This window comes from Brassica napus, chromosome C9, assembly GCF_020379485.1.
Source record: "Brassica napus cultivar Da-Ae chromosome C9, Da-Ae, whole genome shotgun sequence".
In the NCBI taxonomy this organism is placed as follows: Eukaryota; Viridiplantae; Streptophyta; class Magnoliopsida; order Brassicales; family Brassicaceae; genus Brassica; species Brassica napus.
In genome coordinates, this window is record NC_063452.1 from 60,993,930 (window position 1) to 61,012,459 (window position 18,530).

At 34.0% G+C, this 18,530-nt stretch overlaps 2 protein-coding genes across 3 annotated transcripts; both read left to right on the forward strand.

Moving 5' to 3' along the window:
* The first annotated feature begins 256 nt into the window (after positions 1 to 256).
* Positions 257 to 8,016, forward strand: LOC106358318 (MADS-box protein FLOWERING LOCUS C). Of its 2 annotated transcripts, XM_048769393.1 has the most exons (7): positions 262 to 565; positions 6,190 to 6,247; positions 6,689 to 6,750; positions 6,831 to 6,930; positions 7,016 to 7,057; positions 7,282 to 7,323; positions 7,735 to 8,016. In XM_048769393.1, exons 1-7 carry the CDS (start codon positions 381 to 383, stop codon positions 7,837 to 7,839), a joined length of 594 nt encoding a protein of 197 aa, XP_048625350.1. In that variant the 5' UTR covers positions 262 to 380; the 3' UTR covers positions 7,840 to 8,016. The 2 variants fall into 2 exon arrangements, with proteins under 2 accessions (XP_048625351.1, XP_048625350.1); XM_048769394.1 differs by lacking the exon at positions 7,282 to 7,323 and having other exon boundaries at positions 257 to 565.
* A 6,464-nt stretch (positions 8,017 to 14,480) lies between these two features.
* Positions 14,481 to 15,210, forward strand: LOC106356482 (protein DOWNSTREAM OF FLC-like). The gene is made up of 2 exons (XM_013796232.3): positions 14,481 to 14,637; positions 14,939 to 15,210. Exons 1-2 carry the CDS (start codon positions 14,481 to 14,483, stop codon positions 15,208 to 15,210), a joined length of 429 nt encoding a protein of 142 aa, XP_013651686.2.
* Positions 15,211 to 18,530: the final 3,320 nt, after the last annotated feature.

The following is an 18,530-nucleotide window of genomic DNA, read 5'->3' on the forward strand; positions in this document are numbered from 1 at the left end:
CAGTTATGCAACCTCAACAGAAACATGAGCTATTGATATAGTTGTGATCCAACTATTTTAATACAACTATTAAAATCTTTTATTAATCATTTAGGAAAAATATTATACAAAGAACATGAACATAACTGAAAAGATACAAATATTAAAATTAAATTTATATAAAAAAAAATATACCTAGACGGGTCCGAATCTGGGACCCTAATAGAAAAAAAGGAACCCCTTGCCCGAGGAAAGAAAAGTAGAAGTATATGGACACAAAAATAGAATGAAATAAAAGGAAAAAAGCAAAAAGAAAACATAAAACACTCAGTATCTCCGGCTAGTGGAAACCGGACCTCAAGATCAAATTAGGGCGCAAAGCCCTGTTGGAGACAGAAGCCATGGGGAGAAAGAAACTTGAAATCAAGCCGATTGAGAACAAAAGTAGCCGACAAGTTACCTTCTCCAAACGACGCAACGGTCTCATCGAGAAAGCTCGTCAGCTTTCCGTTCTCTGTGACGCATCCGTCGCTCTTCTTGTCGTCTCCGCCTCCAGAAAACTCTACAGCTTCTCCTCCGGTGATAAGTACGACTTTTCCTATTCTGGGTTTTCCATTATTATTGTTAATTACTAACTTTTTTTCAGAAAAAAATATAATTATTTTTAAAAAATATTTCCTGCGAATCTTGTGTGGTTTTCTTGGTTTGTGTGTTGCTAGATACATGAGACAACCAAATCAAAGGACGAACAATGTTACAACTTTTCTGCATGGATTTTTTTTTTATTTCAAAAAAAAATTGCATGTCCTTCAAGATCTTTGACACGCTGTGATGCATACTTGATGTTACTTCGTGAAGTTTATATCCATCTTTGATTGTTAGTTCATCAGCTTTTTAGCTTTAGGAACTCCTTATGTTGCAGAAGAGTTTTATGTCAAAATAATTGTTGATTCATGTTTCTCTTTGTAGAGTAATTAAATCCATTGGATCTCTCAGATTTGTATGCAATGAAATGCACTTGGGGGAGATCTGTAGAATCGCTGTGAGGTTGATGCTGAATAATAGATAGAGTGTAGATTATTGTAGATCGATTCTTTTTTTTTGCCAAAATAGTAGATCAATTCTTGTAATTTCTCTTTTTAACGTGAGGTTATTACTTGAAGCTTACATCCGTAACCCGAAATCCGAACCGAACCCGAACCGAAAAACCCGATCCGTATCCGGTCCAAAATGTAAAAAATATCCGAACGGATCTTGTAAGGTGGTACAAAACATATCCGAACCCGAAGTGTTATTAACCGAACCCGAACGGATAACCCGAAAAACCGAAAAAACCGATCCGAATGTCCAAAATAATATACAATATAATTATATGAAATATGAATATTTACTTCAAATATTCAATTTAATATTTATTTTGATATGTTATCTAGCAATAAGTATTTAAAATGTGGTTGGACTATACCTGTTGATGTTTTAATAGAATATATTAAATTAAGTTTTCTCTTGAATTTTCGTACAATACAAATATACAATTTAAACCCATGTAGATAAAGTTAGTGGGATTGATGGTATATTAATAGATCAACAAGTCTGGTTTAATTATAGGTATGCCAGTGTGCGACTATGGACTAAAATATTTTAGGTATAAATGATTTTCTAGAAGTTTTTCTCCCTTTTATTGATTTGTTGCTATAAGATTATCCCAAGCGTTTAGTTTCGCACTCTAGTAGTTACGGCACATGCATATGCTACATTATGTGATTGGATGATAGCTTTTAATCGAACTTTGTAGCTTTGTTCATTTGAATTGACAACCCACAACATTGTAGCTTTTTTTATGGAAATGGACGATCACACAACCTTGCATCTCGTTGTGTTTCTTGTTGTGGGCATTGACAATAACATAACGTATTTCCTTTGGTGCCTCTTGGAAACCAACCCACCTCACCAAAACCTTTCTTCATGGAGAAAATTCCAACCCCTTGTCAATTTTAAATTGGGTGAAGTGTTAGCTTAACCCTATAATATTAACCAACTGATTGTACAGGTTTGGCGATGTTAGTGAAGATCGCTGGTCATGTCTCAATTATTTAATACTTGTTCACTCCTCAACACTGAATATTAATTAGGTCCAGCCTTGGAATAGCTAATCGAGATTAGTTGTTGAGCAAAAGAAGAAAGGTTTTAGAACCTGGAATATGACCTTTAGTTACTCAATAACGCAATCAGGGCCGGCTCAAACATTTTACAGGCCCTGGGGCAAAATAAAAAAAGAGACCCTTTTATATATAAAATTGAAATGTTGATATTGTAGGTACAAGATAAAATAAAATCGTTTTTGTTTAAAAAGATAAGCACAAACCATAAAAATAAAATAAAAAACTCTTGCTCTTCCTATAGCTTCATTTTCTTGAGAATGAAATCATTTGTTTCAACAAAAACCATCACAGTATAACATCTTCCTGCAAATCTGAAAAAAAAAACAGTAGTCATCCTAAAAAGAAATGCAATCATAAGAAACGGTTTTTTCGAGCTTTACTTGATGCAAAATCATGTATAACAGTTTCAAAATCAATGCTTTCTAAGATGTTCTTTTCAATACATAAAATAGCTAAACCATTCAATCTTTCTTGAGACATTGAAGATCTTAAATAATTTTTCAACAACTTTAATTTTGAAAAGCTTCTCTCTGCTGAGGCTACCGTCACAGGTGTAGTCAAAAGAATTCTATAAGCAATTGAAACATTTGGATAACAGCCTACACTTTCAACAAACTCTAGAACTTCACTAGGTTCTATAGATACATCGGGTAAAGTCGTTTGCAGCATTCTCAATTCAGAAAAAAGATCATTCAAATCAACATCAGAAGAATCACCATTAGAAAAGGTATTGTAAAAGTTTGTGCAATGACTTCGAAGTTCACTTTCATCTAACACTTTTAATCTCAAAGAATCAAATAAAAACCCAAAAACACTTTTAAAATTCATCATTTGATCAAACCTGTTCTTCACCGAAGTTGTTGCCATGTCCACAACAACTAAAAAATAGTCAACTCTAAAAGCATCCTCACCTGATAATTGTACTTGTTCACCTGAATCAGTTTCATCAAACTGCTTTTTCCTAAAGACACGACGCTTATTTGGAAAAACAGGATCAACATCCATCTCATGAGCAATATTTTGAGCTATTTTCAAGCTAGAATTAAACCCTTCATTTCTATATTTCTCAAAAAACAGCAGAACACCTTCAAGTTGTTTTAAAGCATTGTCAATGCACATAGATTTAGACTGTAAGTTCTTACTGGCCGAGTTAATAGCAAACAAAATTTCATACCAAATGACCATGCCAAGTAAAAATTCAAAATTATCAAATGCCATAATTAAACTTTCAGCATCACTTTTTGTCATAGCATCTTCACATGATTCATACAATTCTAATAAAGCTGACCTTACTTGTAAAGCTTGAAATCTGATAGCTTTCACGCTATTAATCCGGCTTTCCCAACGAGTATTGGATAATGATTTCACTGTAAAAAAAGGAACATGGTCAAGCAAAATCTTCCATCTCTTTGTAGAACTAGAAAACAAAGTATATATGCGTTGCACAACTCCAAAGAAAGAAATAGCTTTCAAACATGAATGAGCCATATCACTAACCACAAGATTAAGACTATGACAAGCACATGGCATATACAAAGCTTTTGAGTTTATATCAAGCAATCGTCTTTGAACACCTTGATGTTTTCCTTTCATATTAGAACCATTGTCATAACTTTGACCCCTCACATTATCAACATCAAGAGTAAGAGACTTTAGAACATCTAATAATTTTTCAAAGAGCCCTAGACCAGATGTGTCATCTACCTTTAGAAACTCTAAAAAATACTCTTCTACTCTAACTTTTTTATCAGACATGTTCACACATCTTATTATTAGAGTCATTTGCTCTTGGTGGCTCACATCTGGTGTACAATCAAGAATCACTGAAAAGTATTTTGCCTCTTTGATATTAGCAACAATGGAAAACTGAACATTATGAGCCAAAAGAGAAATAAACTCATTCTGAATATTATGGCCAAGATAATGATGATGAATTTCATGATTTTGAATGCGCCTGATATGATCTTGGATTATCAAATCAAATTCTGCAATCATTTCAATAGCTCCTAAGAAATTACCATTGCTATCTTGGTAAAGTTTCTCATTTTTTCCTCTAAAAGCTAAGCACCTTTTAGAAAGAAATTTCACAATAGCAATTATTCTAGTTAAGACCAGCCTCCAACGTTCTTTTTCTCTAGCAATTTCTTTTTGGAGTTCTTTATCAATTGTTAGATCTTTTTCTAATCTAATTTTTAGTTCATTCCAAGTTTTCATATTAATCATGTGTTCTATACTTCTCTCATGATCTTTAAGCCTCTCACTAAGATGCTTCCAATCTTTAAATCCATCTTTTGCTAGCATATTTGAGCAGCCAATGGATTTAAACAATTTGCAACAAAAGCAATAGACTTTGTCCACATGTTTTGAATAAACCAACCAATTTCTATCACTAGTTTCTCCATTACTCAACTTTCGAGAATAATAACTATATGAGAAATGTCTAGAATACTTATCTAAAGGAAACACAAGATTCATTTCTCTTTTAGGCCCTTTTTCAATTAGCACATCTCTCATTTTGTTGTCAAGATTTTCCCAAGACCTAGGATCATAAACATCAAGATAAGAACTTGGTTCTTCACAAAAATTTGGACTTTCAACAGTAGATGCATTTATCACATTATCATGCTCACTTAAACGACTATTCCCATCACCAAAATGATCATTTGATTCATGAATATTATCCACACAATCAGATTTCAAATTTTCATCAGCATTTTTTTTTATCACAAATTTATCTAAAGAACCTCTTTGTGATTCAATAAACAATTCACGAAGTCTTTTTTTCTTCCTCTTTTGACATCCAGAATTAGTTCCATTCATGATGCAAGCAAAAAGTTAAGTAAAAGGAAAAGTACACCTGGATTTTAGAAGCAAAAACTGAATTGATGAAGCCTGGATGAAGCTGAAAGAGAAAGTGAAGAATCCAGGAAGAACCAGCGGTCTTGAAATCTTTTAAACTTGTATCGTCTCACCACTCACCAGAACTGATCGTCGCTGGAAATATCAAATATGCAGGGGAAATATGAACAGTCTTTTCAGAAGAGAAGAAGACGCTTTAGTGAATATACTCATATCCCTAAATAAACTCCCATTAACGGTAACTATTAATTATAATATTTTACTAGTTAATTATAATTTGGTAAAAAATTATACAGATTAACATAAATAAGATATTGTTTCCATAAATTTAGATTTATAAATTTCGTATTTATTAATTTCGTTTTACAAAAAACTTTAGGTTTATAGTTAAAAAAAAAAAAACCTATACTAGTACATTCAAAAAAAAAAAAAAATATGGGCCCCCTCCAGTAATGGGCCCTGGGCGGGTGCACTGCTTGCCCCTGGTCTTCAGCCGGCCCTGAACGCAATTGTGCATCCTTGATTTTGTTGCAAAGAGCTTAACTTCACGGTGGAATTGAAACCTTTTAACAAAACTGTTGAATTAGTGGAACTGTTTTTCAAATTTGCTGGGACTTCTATAAAGTCATAAATAGGATTTTTTTACTGTGTTCAGCTGTTGCTTCTATGGATTACCTCAAATTGTTTGTTTGCATTTACATTTACGATTGCGTTTCCATGTTCTAGTTTTCTAATTACTAAAATGTCGATGGACAATTTCCTTGAGTGACAATTTCTTTTTCGTTATATCAGTTTACAATTTACATGTAAAGCCATAAGATTCATGAGACAACCAAACTTAGGGTAATTCGTGGTAAATACTAGAGTTCCTTTTTTCCTTGGAAGAGGTTTTTTTTGGAACACGCCTTGGAAGAGATTAAAAGATCATCTGACCATTAAAATACTGCTTAGAAAGCATAAGAGTGAAAGTTATAAAATAAGAAATGGAAAACCAAATGTGGTTCTGCTTAAACGTAAATACTAATTTTTCTGGAATGTTAATGAAAACTATGTGTGTGAAAATTGAACTTTTGTCTCTAATTGTCTTCTGTGCCCTATACATGTTTCATAGTTTCCAGTTCATTCTTTCAAGGGTTAGCTGGTAGTTTTGATCCTAACATACTTTGATTTTTTCTCGTCTTCTCTCCAGCCTGGTCAAGATCCTTGATCGATACGGAAAGCAACATGGTGATGATCTTAAAGCCTTGGTAATACAGGCGACACTAATCTTCTATTTGATGTAGTTTCTTAGGATTAAATTTACCAAATGCCTATATAGTTTCTACTGATCAGTAGCAATTCATGTAGGTTTGATTTTTTTTTTGGGGGTGGTGGTGGGGGGGTTGTTAGAATGCATTGGCATGCCCGCACTTAACGGTACACATATAATTACTATTTTGGAGCTGTAGTTATCAAAAGTTTGTTTTCAAGATCATCAAATTGGTTATACAGAGATTGATGATCATCAAATTGGATAGGAGTGGGTAAAACACATGTTTAGCACCTTAAATTTGTGGAGATCTTGTTTTAGGAATTGCGGTATTAATCCATTTATTATCTATTAGTTCCCTTAGTGATCCCTATATATGAGATGATGGATCCTCGTGCACAACCAGATTTTTAAGCTTATATTACTTCTCCATGGACAGGATCGTCAGTCAAAAGCTTTGGACTCTGGTTCACACCATGAGCTGCTGGAACTTGTGGAAAGGTTAATACTAACTAAAACTCTTCTCTCTCTTTTGATCACAGAGGAATTAGGGTTTCTTGTCAATCTATGAATATATGCAGCAAGCTTGAGGAATCAAATGTCGATAATGTAAGTGTGGGTTCCCTGGTTCAGCTGGAGGAACACCTTGAGAACGCCCTCTCCGTAACAAGAGCTAGGAAGGTACGTTACTTCCGTGATGTCTTCTCTTTTCTTACTTTGTTTTTCAAGAACAACCGTGCGCTTATATTTAATTACTTTGTTGCAGACAGAACTAATGTTGAAGCTTGTCGAGAACCTTAAAGAAAAGGTTAGATATATGCTTCCAAGTTTATAGCTAGCACTTTAGTTATATTATGGTCGTGTTGTCTTAGTTTATCTAAGTCTGCTTCATGAGGTCGCAAGCCTATCTCTAACCTATTGCCAATGTATCCTAGTCTTTTCAGGACCATTAGAATGTTTTGAATTAAAAATCTGAAGTTAAGTCTATAAACTTTATATATGAGTAAATTGATGTGTTGATCTTTAAACCAGGAGAAGTTGCTGGAAGAGGAGAACCATGTTTTGGCTAGCCAGGTAACTAAAGTTTTTTTTTTGTTACGGTTTAAGTTTCGATCCGATTGGCACAGTTCAAGTATATAGTTCTTACTTTTACTTTCTCAAGGGTAATTATATAACTTGAAAAAGGGAAGATTACATTTTATCTGGGGAGCCTAAACCAAAGTGAAGCTTGTAGGCTAGTAGAGAATGCTATTTTGCAGGTTGAAACATGCTTGCAAACTTGAAGTTAAAAGGTCAAAAGTCAGAAACACAAATTATGAAAGCGAGATTCATATGTTATCAGTTTAAATTTGTGGTGGGAAAATAATATTCCTCGGGTAATTAAAAAATACTAATGATAGAGAGAGAGAAGTGAATAGTGTTGAATTATTTCTAAAGCGATAAAAAGTGGGTTTGACCTAATAATAATATGTATTTATGTTACAGATGGAGAAGAGTAATCTTGTGCGAGCCGAAGCTGATAATATGGAGGTGTCACCTGGACAAATCTCCGACATCAATCTTCTGGTAACGCTCCCACTGCTTAATTAGTTACCGTTAATCGGCGAATAAATAAAATCCAAAACATATAATTAAAACAAACAAGATGTGTAATTATCCCCTTGTAAAGGGTGTACGCTGTATAATCTTAATACTCTCTCCGGCTCGAGAGGCTTCGGGTGTAAAACTATTTCAGATTTATGTAAGATAGAAAATCTATGCAAGACACAGGGCCGGCTGAAGACCAGGGGCAAGCAGTGCACCCGCCCAGGGCCCATTACTGGAGGGGGCCCATTTTTTTTTTTTTTTTGAATGTACTAGTATAGGTTTTTTTTTTTTTAACTATAAACCTAAAGTTTTTTGTAAAACGAAATTAATAAATACGAAATTTATAAATCTAAATTTATGGAAACAATATCTTATTTATGTTAATCTGTATAATTTTTTACCAAATTATAATTAACTAGTAAAATATTATAATTAATAGTTACCGTTAATGGGAGTTTATTTAGGGATATGAGTATATTCACTAAAGCGTCTTCTTCTCTTCTGAAAAGACTGTTCATATTTCCCCTGCATATTTGATATTTCCAGCGACGATCAGTTCTGGTGAGTGGTGAGACGATACAAGTTTAAAAGATTTCAAGACCGCTGGTTCTTCCTGGATTCTTCACTTTCTCTTTCAGCTTCATCCAGGCTTCATCAATTCAGTTTTTGCTTCTAAAATCCAGGTGTACTTTTCCTTTTACTTAACTTTTTGCTTGCATCATGAATGGAACTAATTCTGGATGTCAAAAGAGGAAGAAAAAAAGACTTCGTGAATTGTTTATTGAATCACAAAGAGGTTCTTTAGATAAATTTGTGATAAAAAAAAATGCTGATGAAAATTTGAAATCTGATTGTGTGGATAATATTCATGAATCAAATGATCATTTTGGTGATGGGAATAGTCGTTTAAGTGAGCATGATAATGTGATAAATGCATCTACTGTTGAAAGTCCAAATTTTTGTGAAGAACCAAGTTCTTATCTTGATGTTTATGATCCTAGGTCTTGGGAAAATCTTGACAACAAAATGAGAGATGTGCTAATTGAAAAAGGGCCTAAAAGAGAAATGAATCTTGTGTTTCCTTTAGATAAGTATTCTAGACATTTCTCATATAGTTATTATTCTCGAAAGTTGAGTAATGGAGAAACTAGTGATAGAAATTGGTTGGTTTATTCAAAACATGTGGACAAAGTCTATTGCTTTTGTTGCAAATTGTTTAAATCCATTGGCTGCTCAAATATGCTAGCAAAAGATGGATTTAAAGATTGGAAGCATCTTAGTGAGAGGCTTAAAGATCATGAGAGAAGTATAGAACACATGATTAATATGAAAACTTGGAATGAACTAAAAATTAGATTAGAAAAAGATCTAACAATTGATAAAGAACTCCAAAAAGAAATTGCTAGAGAAAAAGAACGTTGGAGGCTGGTCTTAACTAGAATAATTGCTATTGTGAAATTTCTTTCTAAAAGGTGCTTAGCTTTTAGAGGAAAAAATGAGAAACTTTACCAAGATAGCAATGGTAATTTCTTAGGAGCTATTGAAATGATTGCAGAATTTGATTTGATAATCCAAGATCATATCAGGCGCATTCAAAATCATGAAATTCATCATCATTATCTTGGCCATAATATTCAGAATGAGTTTATTTCTCTTTTGGCTCATAATGTTCAGTTTTCCATTGTTGCTAATATCAAAGAGGCAAAATACTTTTCAGTGATTCTTGATTGTACACCAGATGTGAGCCACCAAGAGCAAATGACTCTAATAATAAGATGTGTGAACATGTCTGATAAAAAAGTTAGAGTAGAAGAGTATTTTTTAGAGTTTCTAAAGGTAGATGACACATCTGGTCTAGGGCTCTTTGAAAAATTATTAGATGTTCTAAAGTCTCTTACTCTTGATGTTGATAATGTGAGGGGTCAAAGTTATGACAATGGTTCTAATATGAAAGGAAAACATCAAGGTGTTCAAAGACGATTGCTTGATATAAACTCAAAAGCTTTGTATATGCCATGTGCTTGTCATAGTCTTAATCTTGTGGTTAGTGATATGGCTCATTCATGTTTGAAAGCTATTTCTTTCTTTGGAGTTGTGCAACGCATATATACTTTGTTTTCTAGTTCTACAAAGAGATGGAAGATTTTGCTTGACCATGTTCCTTTTTTTACAGTGAAATCATTATCCAATACTCGTTGGGAAAGCCGGATTAATAGCGTGAAAGCTATCAGATTTCAAGCTTTACAAGTAAGGTCAGCTTTATTAGAATTGTATGAATCATGTGAAGATGCTATGACAAAAAGTGATGCTGAAAGTTTAATTATGGCATTTGATAATTTTGAATTTTTACTTGGCATGGTCATTTGGTATGAAATTTTGTTTGCTATTAACTCGGCCAGTAAGAACTTACAGTCTAAATCTATGTGCATTGACAATGCTTTAAAACAACTTGAAGGTGTTCTGCTGTTTTTTGAGAAATATAGAAATGAAGGGTTTAATTCTAGCTTGAAAATAGCTCAAAATATTGCTCATGAGATGGATGTTGATCCTGTTTTTCCAAATAAGCGTCGTGTCTTTAGGAAAAAGCAGTTTGATGAAACTGATTCAGGTGAACAAGTACAATTATCAGGTGAGGATGCTTTTAGAGTTGACTATTTTTTAGTTGTTGTGGACATGGCAACAACTTCGGTGAAGAACAGGTTTGATCAAATGATGAATTTTAAAAGTGTTTTTGGGTTTTTATTTGATTCTTTGAGATTAAAAGTGTTAGATGAAAGTGAACTTCGAAGTCATTGCACAAACTTTTACAATACCTTTTCTAATGGTGATTCTTCTGATGTTGATTTGAATGATCTTTTTTCTGAATTGAGAATGCTGCAAACGACTTTACCCGATGTATCTATAGAACCTAGTGAAGTTCTAGAGTTTGTTGAAAGTGTAGGCTGTTATCCAAATGTTTCAATTGCTTATAGAATTCTTTTGACTACACCTGTGACGGTAGCCTCAGCAGAGAGAAGCTTTTCAAAATTAAAGTTGTTGAAAAATTATTTAAGATCTTCAATGTCTCAAGAAAGATTGAATGGTTTAGCTATTTTATGTATTGAAAAGAACATCTTAGAAAGCATTGATTTTGAAACTGTTATACATGATTTTGCATCAAGTAAAGCTCGAAAAAACCGTTTCTTATGATTGCATTTCTTTTTAGGATGACTACTGTTTTTTTTTTCAGATTTGCAGGAAGATGTTATACTGTGATGGTTTTTGTTGAAACAAATGATTTCATTCTCAAGAAAATGAAGCTATAGGAAGAGCAAGAGTTTTTTATTTTATTTTTATGGTTTGTGCTTATCTTTTTAAACAAAAACGATTTTATTTTATCTTGTACCTACAATATCAACATTTCAATTTTATATATAAAAGGGTCTCTTTTTTTATTTTGCCCCAGGGCCTGTAAAATGTTTGAGCCGGCCCTGGCAAGACACTTTCAAACTTTGTACCTTGCTTTGTCGACAGAGAATCACTTCGAGCTTGCTTGTGTATCCCTCTGTTCGGTTAAAATCTGTGTTTGCACTTTGACCCAAAACAACTTTGTTTGCTTCTAACATTTGCACCCAACAATAAAAAAACTGTGTTTGCTTCACGGCGAAGAAGAATACGGCTTACTTTGCAAAGGAGACTTGGGGACTCCTTCCCTAGAGGCATCCCTTCCATGTCCCACGCCTGCATCCTCATCTTCGTACTCCTCCCTCCTTAATCACATGTTCAAAGAATGTTTCTCACACGGCTTTCCAGACTTGGTGTCTCTCTGGCGCTTTCTCTTTTGTGGACTATTTTGTTTGTATTTAAGACGTGTAGTGGCTGTCATCGGTTTCTCTGGGCCCATTAAGTCTAGTTCGTAAGATCAATTGCTGCTAATGTGACCGACCATCAATTGGACAAGACTTACTAATCCAGCACTCACTTTCACCTTCCAAGTACCAACGTTTTTCCTGTTATTATAAGCCATGGTTAACGTCAAAACTGAATTTAATCAAGAAAAAATTAATTAGACATCACTATTTATAATTTTTATTTAAATTAAATAATACTGTACATAACCAACCTACGATACAAAATCATGGATCAACATGGTTACTCGCTAGTGTTAAAATGATCTCTTTCGTTAAGACGAAACAAAAGCACGTTGTGGATCGGACCGAAACAACAGCTATATCATCGCTCTATGTTACAAACTAAACACGTATCCTAATTACGGTATGGAAAAGCCATTACGCAATTTGAAGAGGAAATTTAATATTTTTTATCTAATAAAAACGTATTGTTTTCTTAGTCTTGTACTTAAAAATAAAAATCAATGCCTTTGATTCAGTCTAGAAAACTCTGTGAAAACGATTTTTTTTTTGTTATTTTTGAATGAATGTTAAATTTATTCTGATCAAAATTTTTTTTTACAACCTATGTAACTTTGTTTTGAGTTGTGTTTATAGAAACTATTTTAAAAACTGATTCTAAAGCTCCCATCTTCTCTCATCAGCTTGCAAACCAAGCCTGCAAGTGTGTGTCAAAGCTGCCATTTGCAGAGCCTCGGAATGAGTCAATGCGTCTAGAGATGTCAATTGGGCTGCCCAAGTCCAAATGGGTTGTCCAAATGGACACAACAGTCCAAATAGACATTATTTTTTTAAGCCCAAATTATACCAGACCAAATTGTCCAGACCAAATTGGCCCAAGTCCAAATGAGCATTCCACAAACCCCAAATACAATTTCTGCTTTAATATGCTAAATCCATAAAAAAAACATTTTTTTTGTGAAACATCCATAAAAAACATAAATTTCAAGTTTTACACATTAAGTTTCATAAGTTTTACATATCCAAAGCATAGAAAATTCATATATTAGTTCATACATAATGGTTCATACATAAAAATAAAAAATCCAAAGCATAAGTTTTGATTGCCCTTCTCTTCTTTATCTTCTCAGCCACTCCTATCAAATTAAAACACATAAGTTATCACACAACAGATAGTAAAATACATTGGTTTAAACATGACAGTAACATCAGTTCAAACAAAGTAACATGACAGTACATATCACACAAACATCAGTTCAATGTATAAAACACTACTCAACAAGGCATCAAACATTTTATAGATTCATATCACACAAAGTAACATGACAGTAATCAGTTTACACAGAGCGACAGAGAGAAGAGACATACGAGAGAGGCAGATCGGATCGAGAGTCGCGACTCGCGAGAAAGAGAGATGATCGAGACGCCGAGAGAGAGAGTGGTGGATCGAGACGCCGAGAGAGAGAGAGAGAGGGAGGATTAAGACGCCGAGGGGAGAGAGAACGGAGAGTCGCCGTGAGTCGACTTCATCGAGAGAGAACGGGAATCAGAGATGAGAGTCGTAGAGACGAGAACCGAAAAAAGAGAGTGATTTCATTGGAAACCCTAGGATTTTTTATACATTGGGCCGCCCATGTCCATTTGGTTTAAGCCCATTGGATTTGGAGTTTATTGGGTTTCGACCAACTGGACAGCTTTATTTATTGGTCTAATTTGGTTAGTCCAAATGGGCTTGGACATCGGTAACCAATAGACAGTGTGTCCAATTGACATTTCTAAATGCGTCAATGCGGTCCCTGACCAGTCTGTCTATGTAGTTACTAAGGCGGCCTTGATCTTGTAGATGTTCACCATGTTTCGTTCTTTTCACGTAGACAGAAGAAATGATAAACTAATAACTAGTGAAAATAATCCTGAAAATAACAATCTATACTTGTCAAAAAAATAAACTGTAGCTCGAAACGTAGAGGTTGTCAATGTTCACCTGTAACTATGTAGTTACTAAGGCGCCTCTATCTTGTGGATATTCACCATGTTTGGATTTTTGCATCTCTTGCCGGCCAAGCAATCATTGTCAATGCCTTCTCCTGACTTTGTTAACTGTTTTTCTTTAGAGGTTCTACCGTCGACGATTATGTGTGTAGTCCTATTCCGGCAATTTCTCTGCACTTCACTGTCACTGCAACGTCGGGAGATCCATGCATTTTCAGAGACGGTTTTCAACTGTTCTCAAAACCCATTGGTTGGGTTCTTCAACGTCAATTTCGACTTTGGTATGTTCTTTCGAACGCGGGCTTTTGGACATCAAGTGAAGATTTTCTACGGGTTTCTTTTCTCCTTAGCCACATCTATCTTTTTTTATGTTTTAGTTATGTTTGCTTATCATTTTACCGTCGAAAATCTCTTCGGTTGCAATCGACTTAACCCATTGGGCGTTTAATTTTAATATAAGCATTGGTTGTTCAAAAAAAAGCTTAAAACGTAGACTAGAATTAACAAGAACCGTACGAGTTGACATGCGGAGGAGGCAACACAAACTCTATCCCCATTTGCCGTAGACGGCGGAGGAAGACCCGCAAGTGGATCTAGCCGACACTAAGTAAGCTTTTTCTTTTAATTCGCACACGATGCGATACCCTTACATCTTTGATACATGTGCCTTTCAGCTTCCTTCTTATATATACTACGTAGCTCGCAAATAATTAATTGACAAAACCCCTTCACAAACAACAAACTCTCAAAAAAAAAAAAAACTCCAAAAATTATAGTATCATTCTTCAGTTGTTTATGGAGATGGCTAGATCATATGCACCTCTGCTCGCCGTGATGTGTGTTTTGCTACTGCCACTTGCGGCCATGGCGGCTGGAACGCCATTTCATATAGAAGGATGTGTTTACTACGACACTTGCCGCTTTGGATTTGAGACAATCGCCACCAAATATATCACCGGTGCGTATATTTTCATACTCGTTCGCCTCGTATTTTTCACTGCGTAATTATCAATTAATCATTTGGATCTGATAGTAACATGCAAAGTGACACAATATTGTATTTTACATGAAAATTACATTAATCCCAAATATATAGACTGGCGTTTGAAAGTAAGACTAACGATTATATTTTCGGCTACTTATATTTTCTTCTACTAATCATATACCTTGAGTCCTTACTCAGTTTTTTTGTTGTATGTTACATTGTTAGAAACACGGATTAAAACTTTGAATATTTGGGGGTGCTGTTTGAATAATAGGGGCAAAAGTGAAAATAGTGTGCAAAGACAGTGTGACATTGAAATCGGAGGTTGTGGGTGAGGCGGTGACAGGACGCCGAGGAAGATACAGAGTTGCCGTCGAAGGAGACCGACAGGACCAGCAATGTCTGGCGGTGCTCGTCAATAGTCCTATCTCCAACTGCCAATTCCCTGATCCTGGTCGCAACACTGCCACTGTAATCCTCACACGTTCTAACGGTATCGCCTCTACTCGCCACTTCGCCAACGCCATGGGCTTCTTCCGGGACTAGCCACTCCGTGGTTGTGCCACTCTCCGCAAACACTACCTCCGGTGATTATCGAGCTATTTGAGTCATTTGACTCACCTTATGTTCATGCAACAAAAACAAAATGTTTATTTTTTTTTGCGTAATACTCTAGTTGAGTCTCTAGACACATATAAGAAACTATATAAAATAAACTTGCAATTTTAACTTTTCTGTTGTGATGTTAATGAAGAAGAGAAATTTATAAACAATTTCATCGTCCTTGCCTGATGTTTGGCATTATTCATACTTCAGCTGTGATAGACTGATATCTATTTCTATGTTGGCTCTTTTCTCCTGCTTTTCTAACATCTACCTTTTTTGTTTGTATCTTTGGTTCGTGTTTAATTCCTATTAAACATTTTTTTCTTTCAAGTAAGTTTAACAAGGAAAAACTGTTGGTAAAGAAGAAAATTATTTGTTGTACATTTGTACATCATATTTTTACTTACAAGAGAATTATATAATGTTACAAAGCTTTCGTATGAGAGCTTACACAAGATTCTTACTGTAGGTAAAAGTTAGTGATAGAAGATGTTTATCAAGTTCACAAAAAAAACATATGATTAGATAAAATTTATAACATTTCTATCTTCCATCATTGTTTAAAGTTTCAGTTAACTAAGAAGTGTGAGTTGCACCAAGAAAAACTAAGAATTGTGAGAACTGTTGTGTGTTGACAATAAAAAAACAATATTAAGAATTTATGATACTTTTTGTTATTGATGAAATGTTTATAATAGGCCACTAATCTATTAATATAATGGGCTTGAATTTTTTAATAATATTGAGCTTCATTGAACTTCATATACATTGAGACCACACGTCGTTAGCCAAATCACGTTCGCAAAACTGAAGTTAAAAAAAAATAGAGAACGGAAAAAAAAATCCAGACGGTTTCCCGCCTCAACGAAATCAAAAACCCTAATTTCTCCACTCTTCAAATCTCCCACCGGGTGCTTATCATCTTAATACAATTCAACACAGTTTGATTTATTGAAAGTATCGATCTTTCCTTTTGTGTAAAATGAGTGAAGATAGCAGCAAATCAGTTTCCGAAGAAACCTCCGTCTCACTTTGTGTGATTTAACCAATCTTCCAAAGAAGAGAGATGATCTGTTTTGAACATGGTGACAGATACGTGGATCAGCAAACTTATGGTACTATTATAATAAGCAGTGATACCGAGATAAGGGAAGTATTTTCTCAATGTCATAATTTAACAGTGAAGACTTGCTAAAGTCTTGCTCTTGTTCTTTTTGCCTTGTAGCTGCTTCTTGGGCTTATGTGTAATCTATGTTGATTCAAGTAAAGTTATTTAACTATGGGATTTGTTTCAGCTGCTTGTATCTGGTCGGATCTTCATTACCAGGATATCAAAGGTTGATTATTCGGTAAGTCAGTTATAAACTATGTATAAGTCGCATGCTCATCAGGACACCTAGTAAGTAGGAGTGTCGAAATGAGCTAACTCGCTCAACTCAGCTCAGCTCATGGTAAGCTCGGCTATTTCACGAACTAGCTCGCTCAGCTCATTTAATAAATGACTTTCAATATGTAAACTCGAACTTAGATCACCAAGATCATGAGTTAAATGAGCTAACTCGTGATCTAATATAAAAATAAAATAAAATAGTGATAAAATTACTTATATAATATTGTTCAAAATTTAGATATTAAAAATATCCAAAACATAAATATTAAATACTAAATAAAAGTCAACACATACAAAAATAAAAAAAAACAACACATAATATAAATTAAATTAATGCAAAACCAATGATCCAAATCTCTATTCTTCATGAGAGTCTTGAGAAAATTCATCTTCAATGTTTTCATATGTTTAAATTATAAAATTAAAATAACATTTATAAATATTTTATGTTAAAGTAATAAAAAAGTATAAATAAATAATCTAAGATAGAAAATATTTTATCATTGTCGTCCGTCATAAAACAAAACAACCAAGATCAGGTGCAAACTTATATGTATGTTTTACATTTTAGTTTTAGAAGATAAATATGATAAATATATAAATTATTTTTTTTACATAATAAAAATAGAAGTTATCCAAATATATAACATATATATAATATATGTATTATATATAATTTTTAGTATAAAAATGAATAAGCTCATGATCATTAAAAATCGTTCATATAACTCGTGATCTAATTTAAGCTCGATCATTAAACTCATTTATTAAATTATCCTAAAATATAGAGATCATGCACGTGAAAAAATGAGCTGAGCTGAGCCTGAGCTACAGCTCATTTTGACACCCCTACTAGTAAGTACTCTTGATCAAACGTTGTATGGATTCAAATTCTCTTTAATGTTCGCAGCTCCTCGTGTGAAACTTATATATATGTAATATATCTCGATGTAATGTATATATGCTTAAAAGAAAAGAACTATGTATATGGACAGCTGCTCTTTGTATTAGTTCTTCCCTCAAACTCTTTGTATCAAGTGGAATATAAGGTTGCAATTAGTGAGATGTCGGCTCTTGCTGATAATCTACAAAGCTTAAACCACTGTTAAATAACAAAATAACAAATCTTTAACATTGATGAGCTGCATAGTCATTGGTTATTAGCCCTGTTCAAAAACGCGGCCGTCTAGGCGTTGTTCAGAGGTTGACCGCGGCGATTATGCCTAAATCGGTGTAGCCAGACGTTGACTCGCGTTGATCCGCGTAAAATCGCCTAATGTCCGCGTTGACCACCTAATTCCCGCCTAATCCCGCGTTGACCGCCTAAGTTTTCTTTCCCGTCCATGTAAATTAAAACACAGTTGATTATATTTTACTCATCATTGACTGATTTTGTGTAATTATTCATTACTAAATAATTATAATTAGCTATCAAACCCAAAACAAACACATACATACTATATTTAGGGATTTTTTTTCGTACCAAACCCACCATTTACGAATCAAAAAGAGATTGTTTAAAATTATATATAGAAAATTATATAATTATGTCTAAGAACTTGTATCATCATGTTTAAAATTAGCTAAATATATTATAAATATATTAAATTAAATTTAAAACTAGGTTCCGCGTAATCCCTGAACACTCCCTGATTTTTCGGTAACTCGCTAGGCCTGGAGTTACCGCCGGACTAGCGCCTAGCGTAGTTCCGAACAGGGTTATTAGTTATTACAAATTACATATATTTCTTGCTTTGACTTGAAAAGTCTATGTACTTTTGAGGTACATTGCACGTTTGTCAAATCTGAACGTTGTCAATATTGGTGATGGGCTCTTTAGAATTTTGTAAACAATAAGCTGACCCTATAA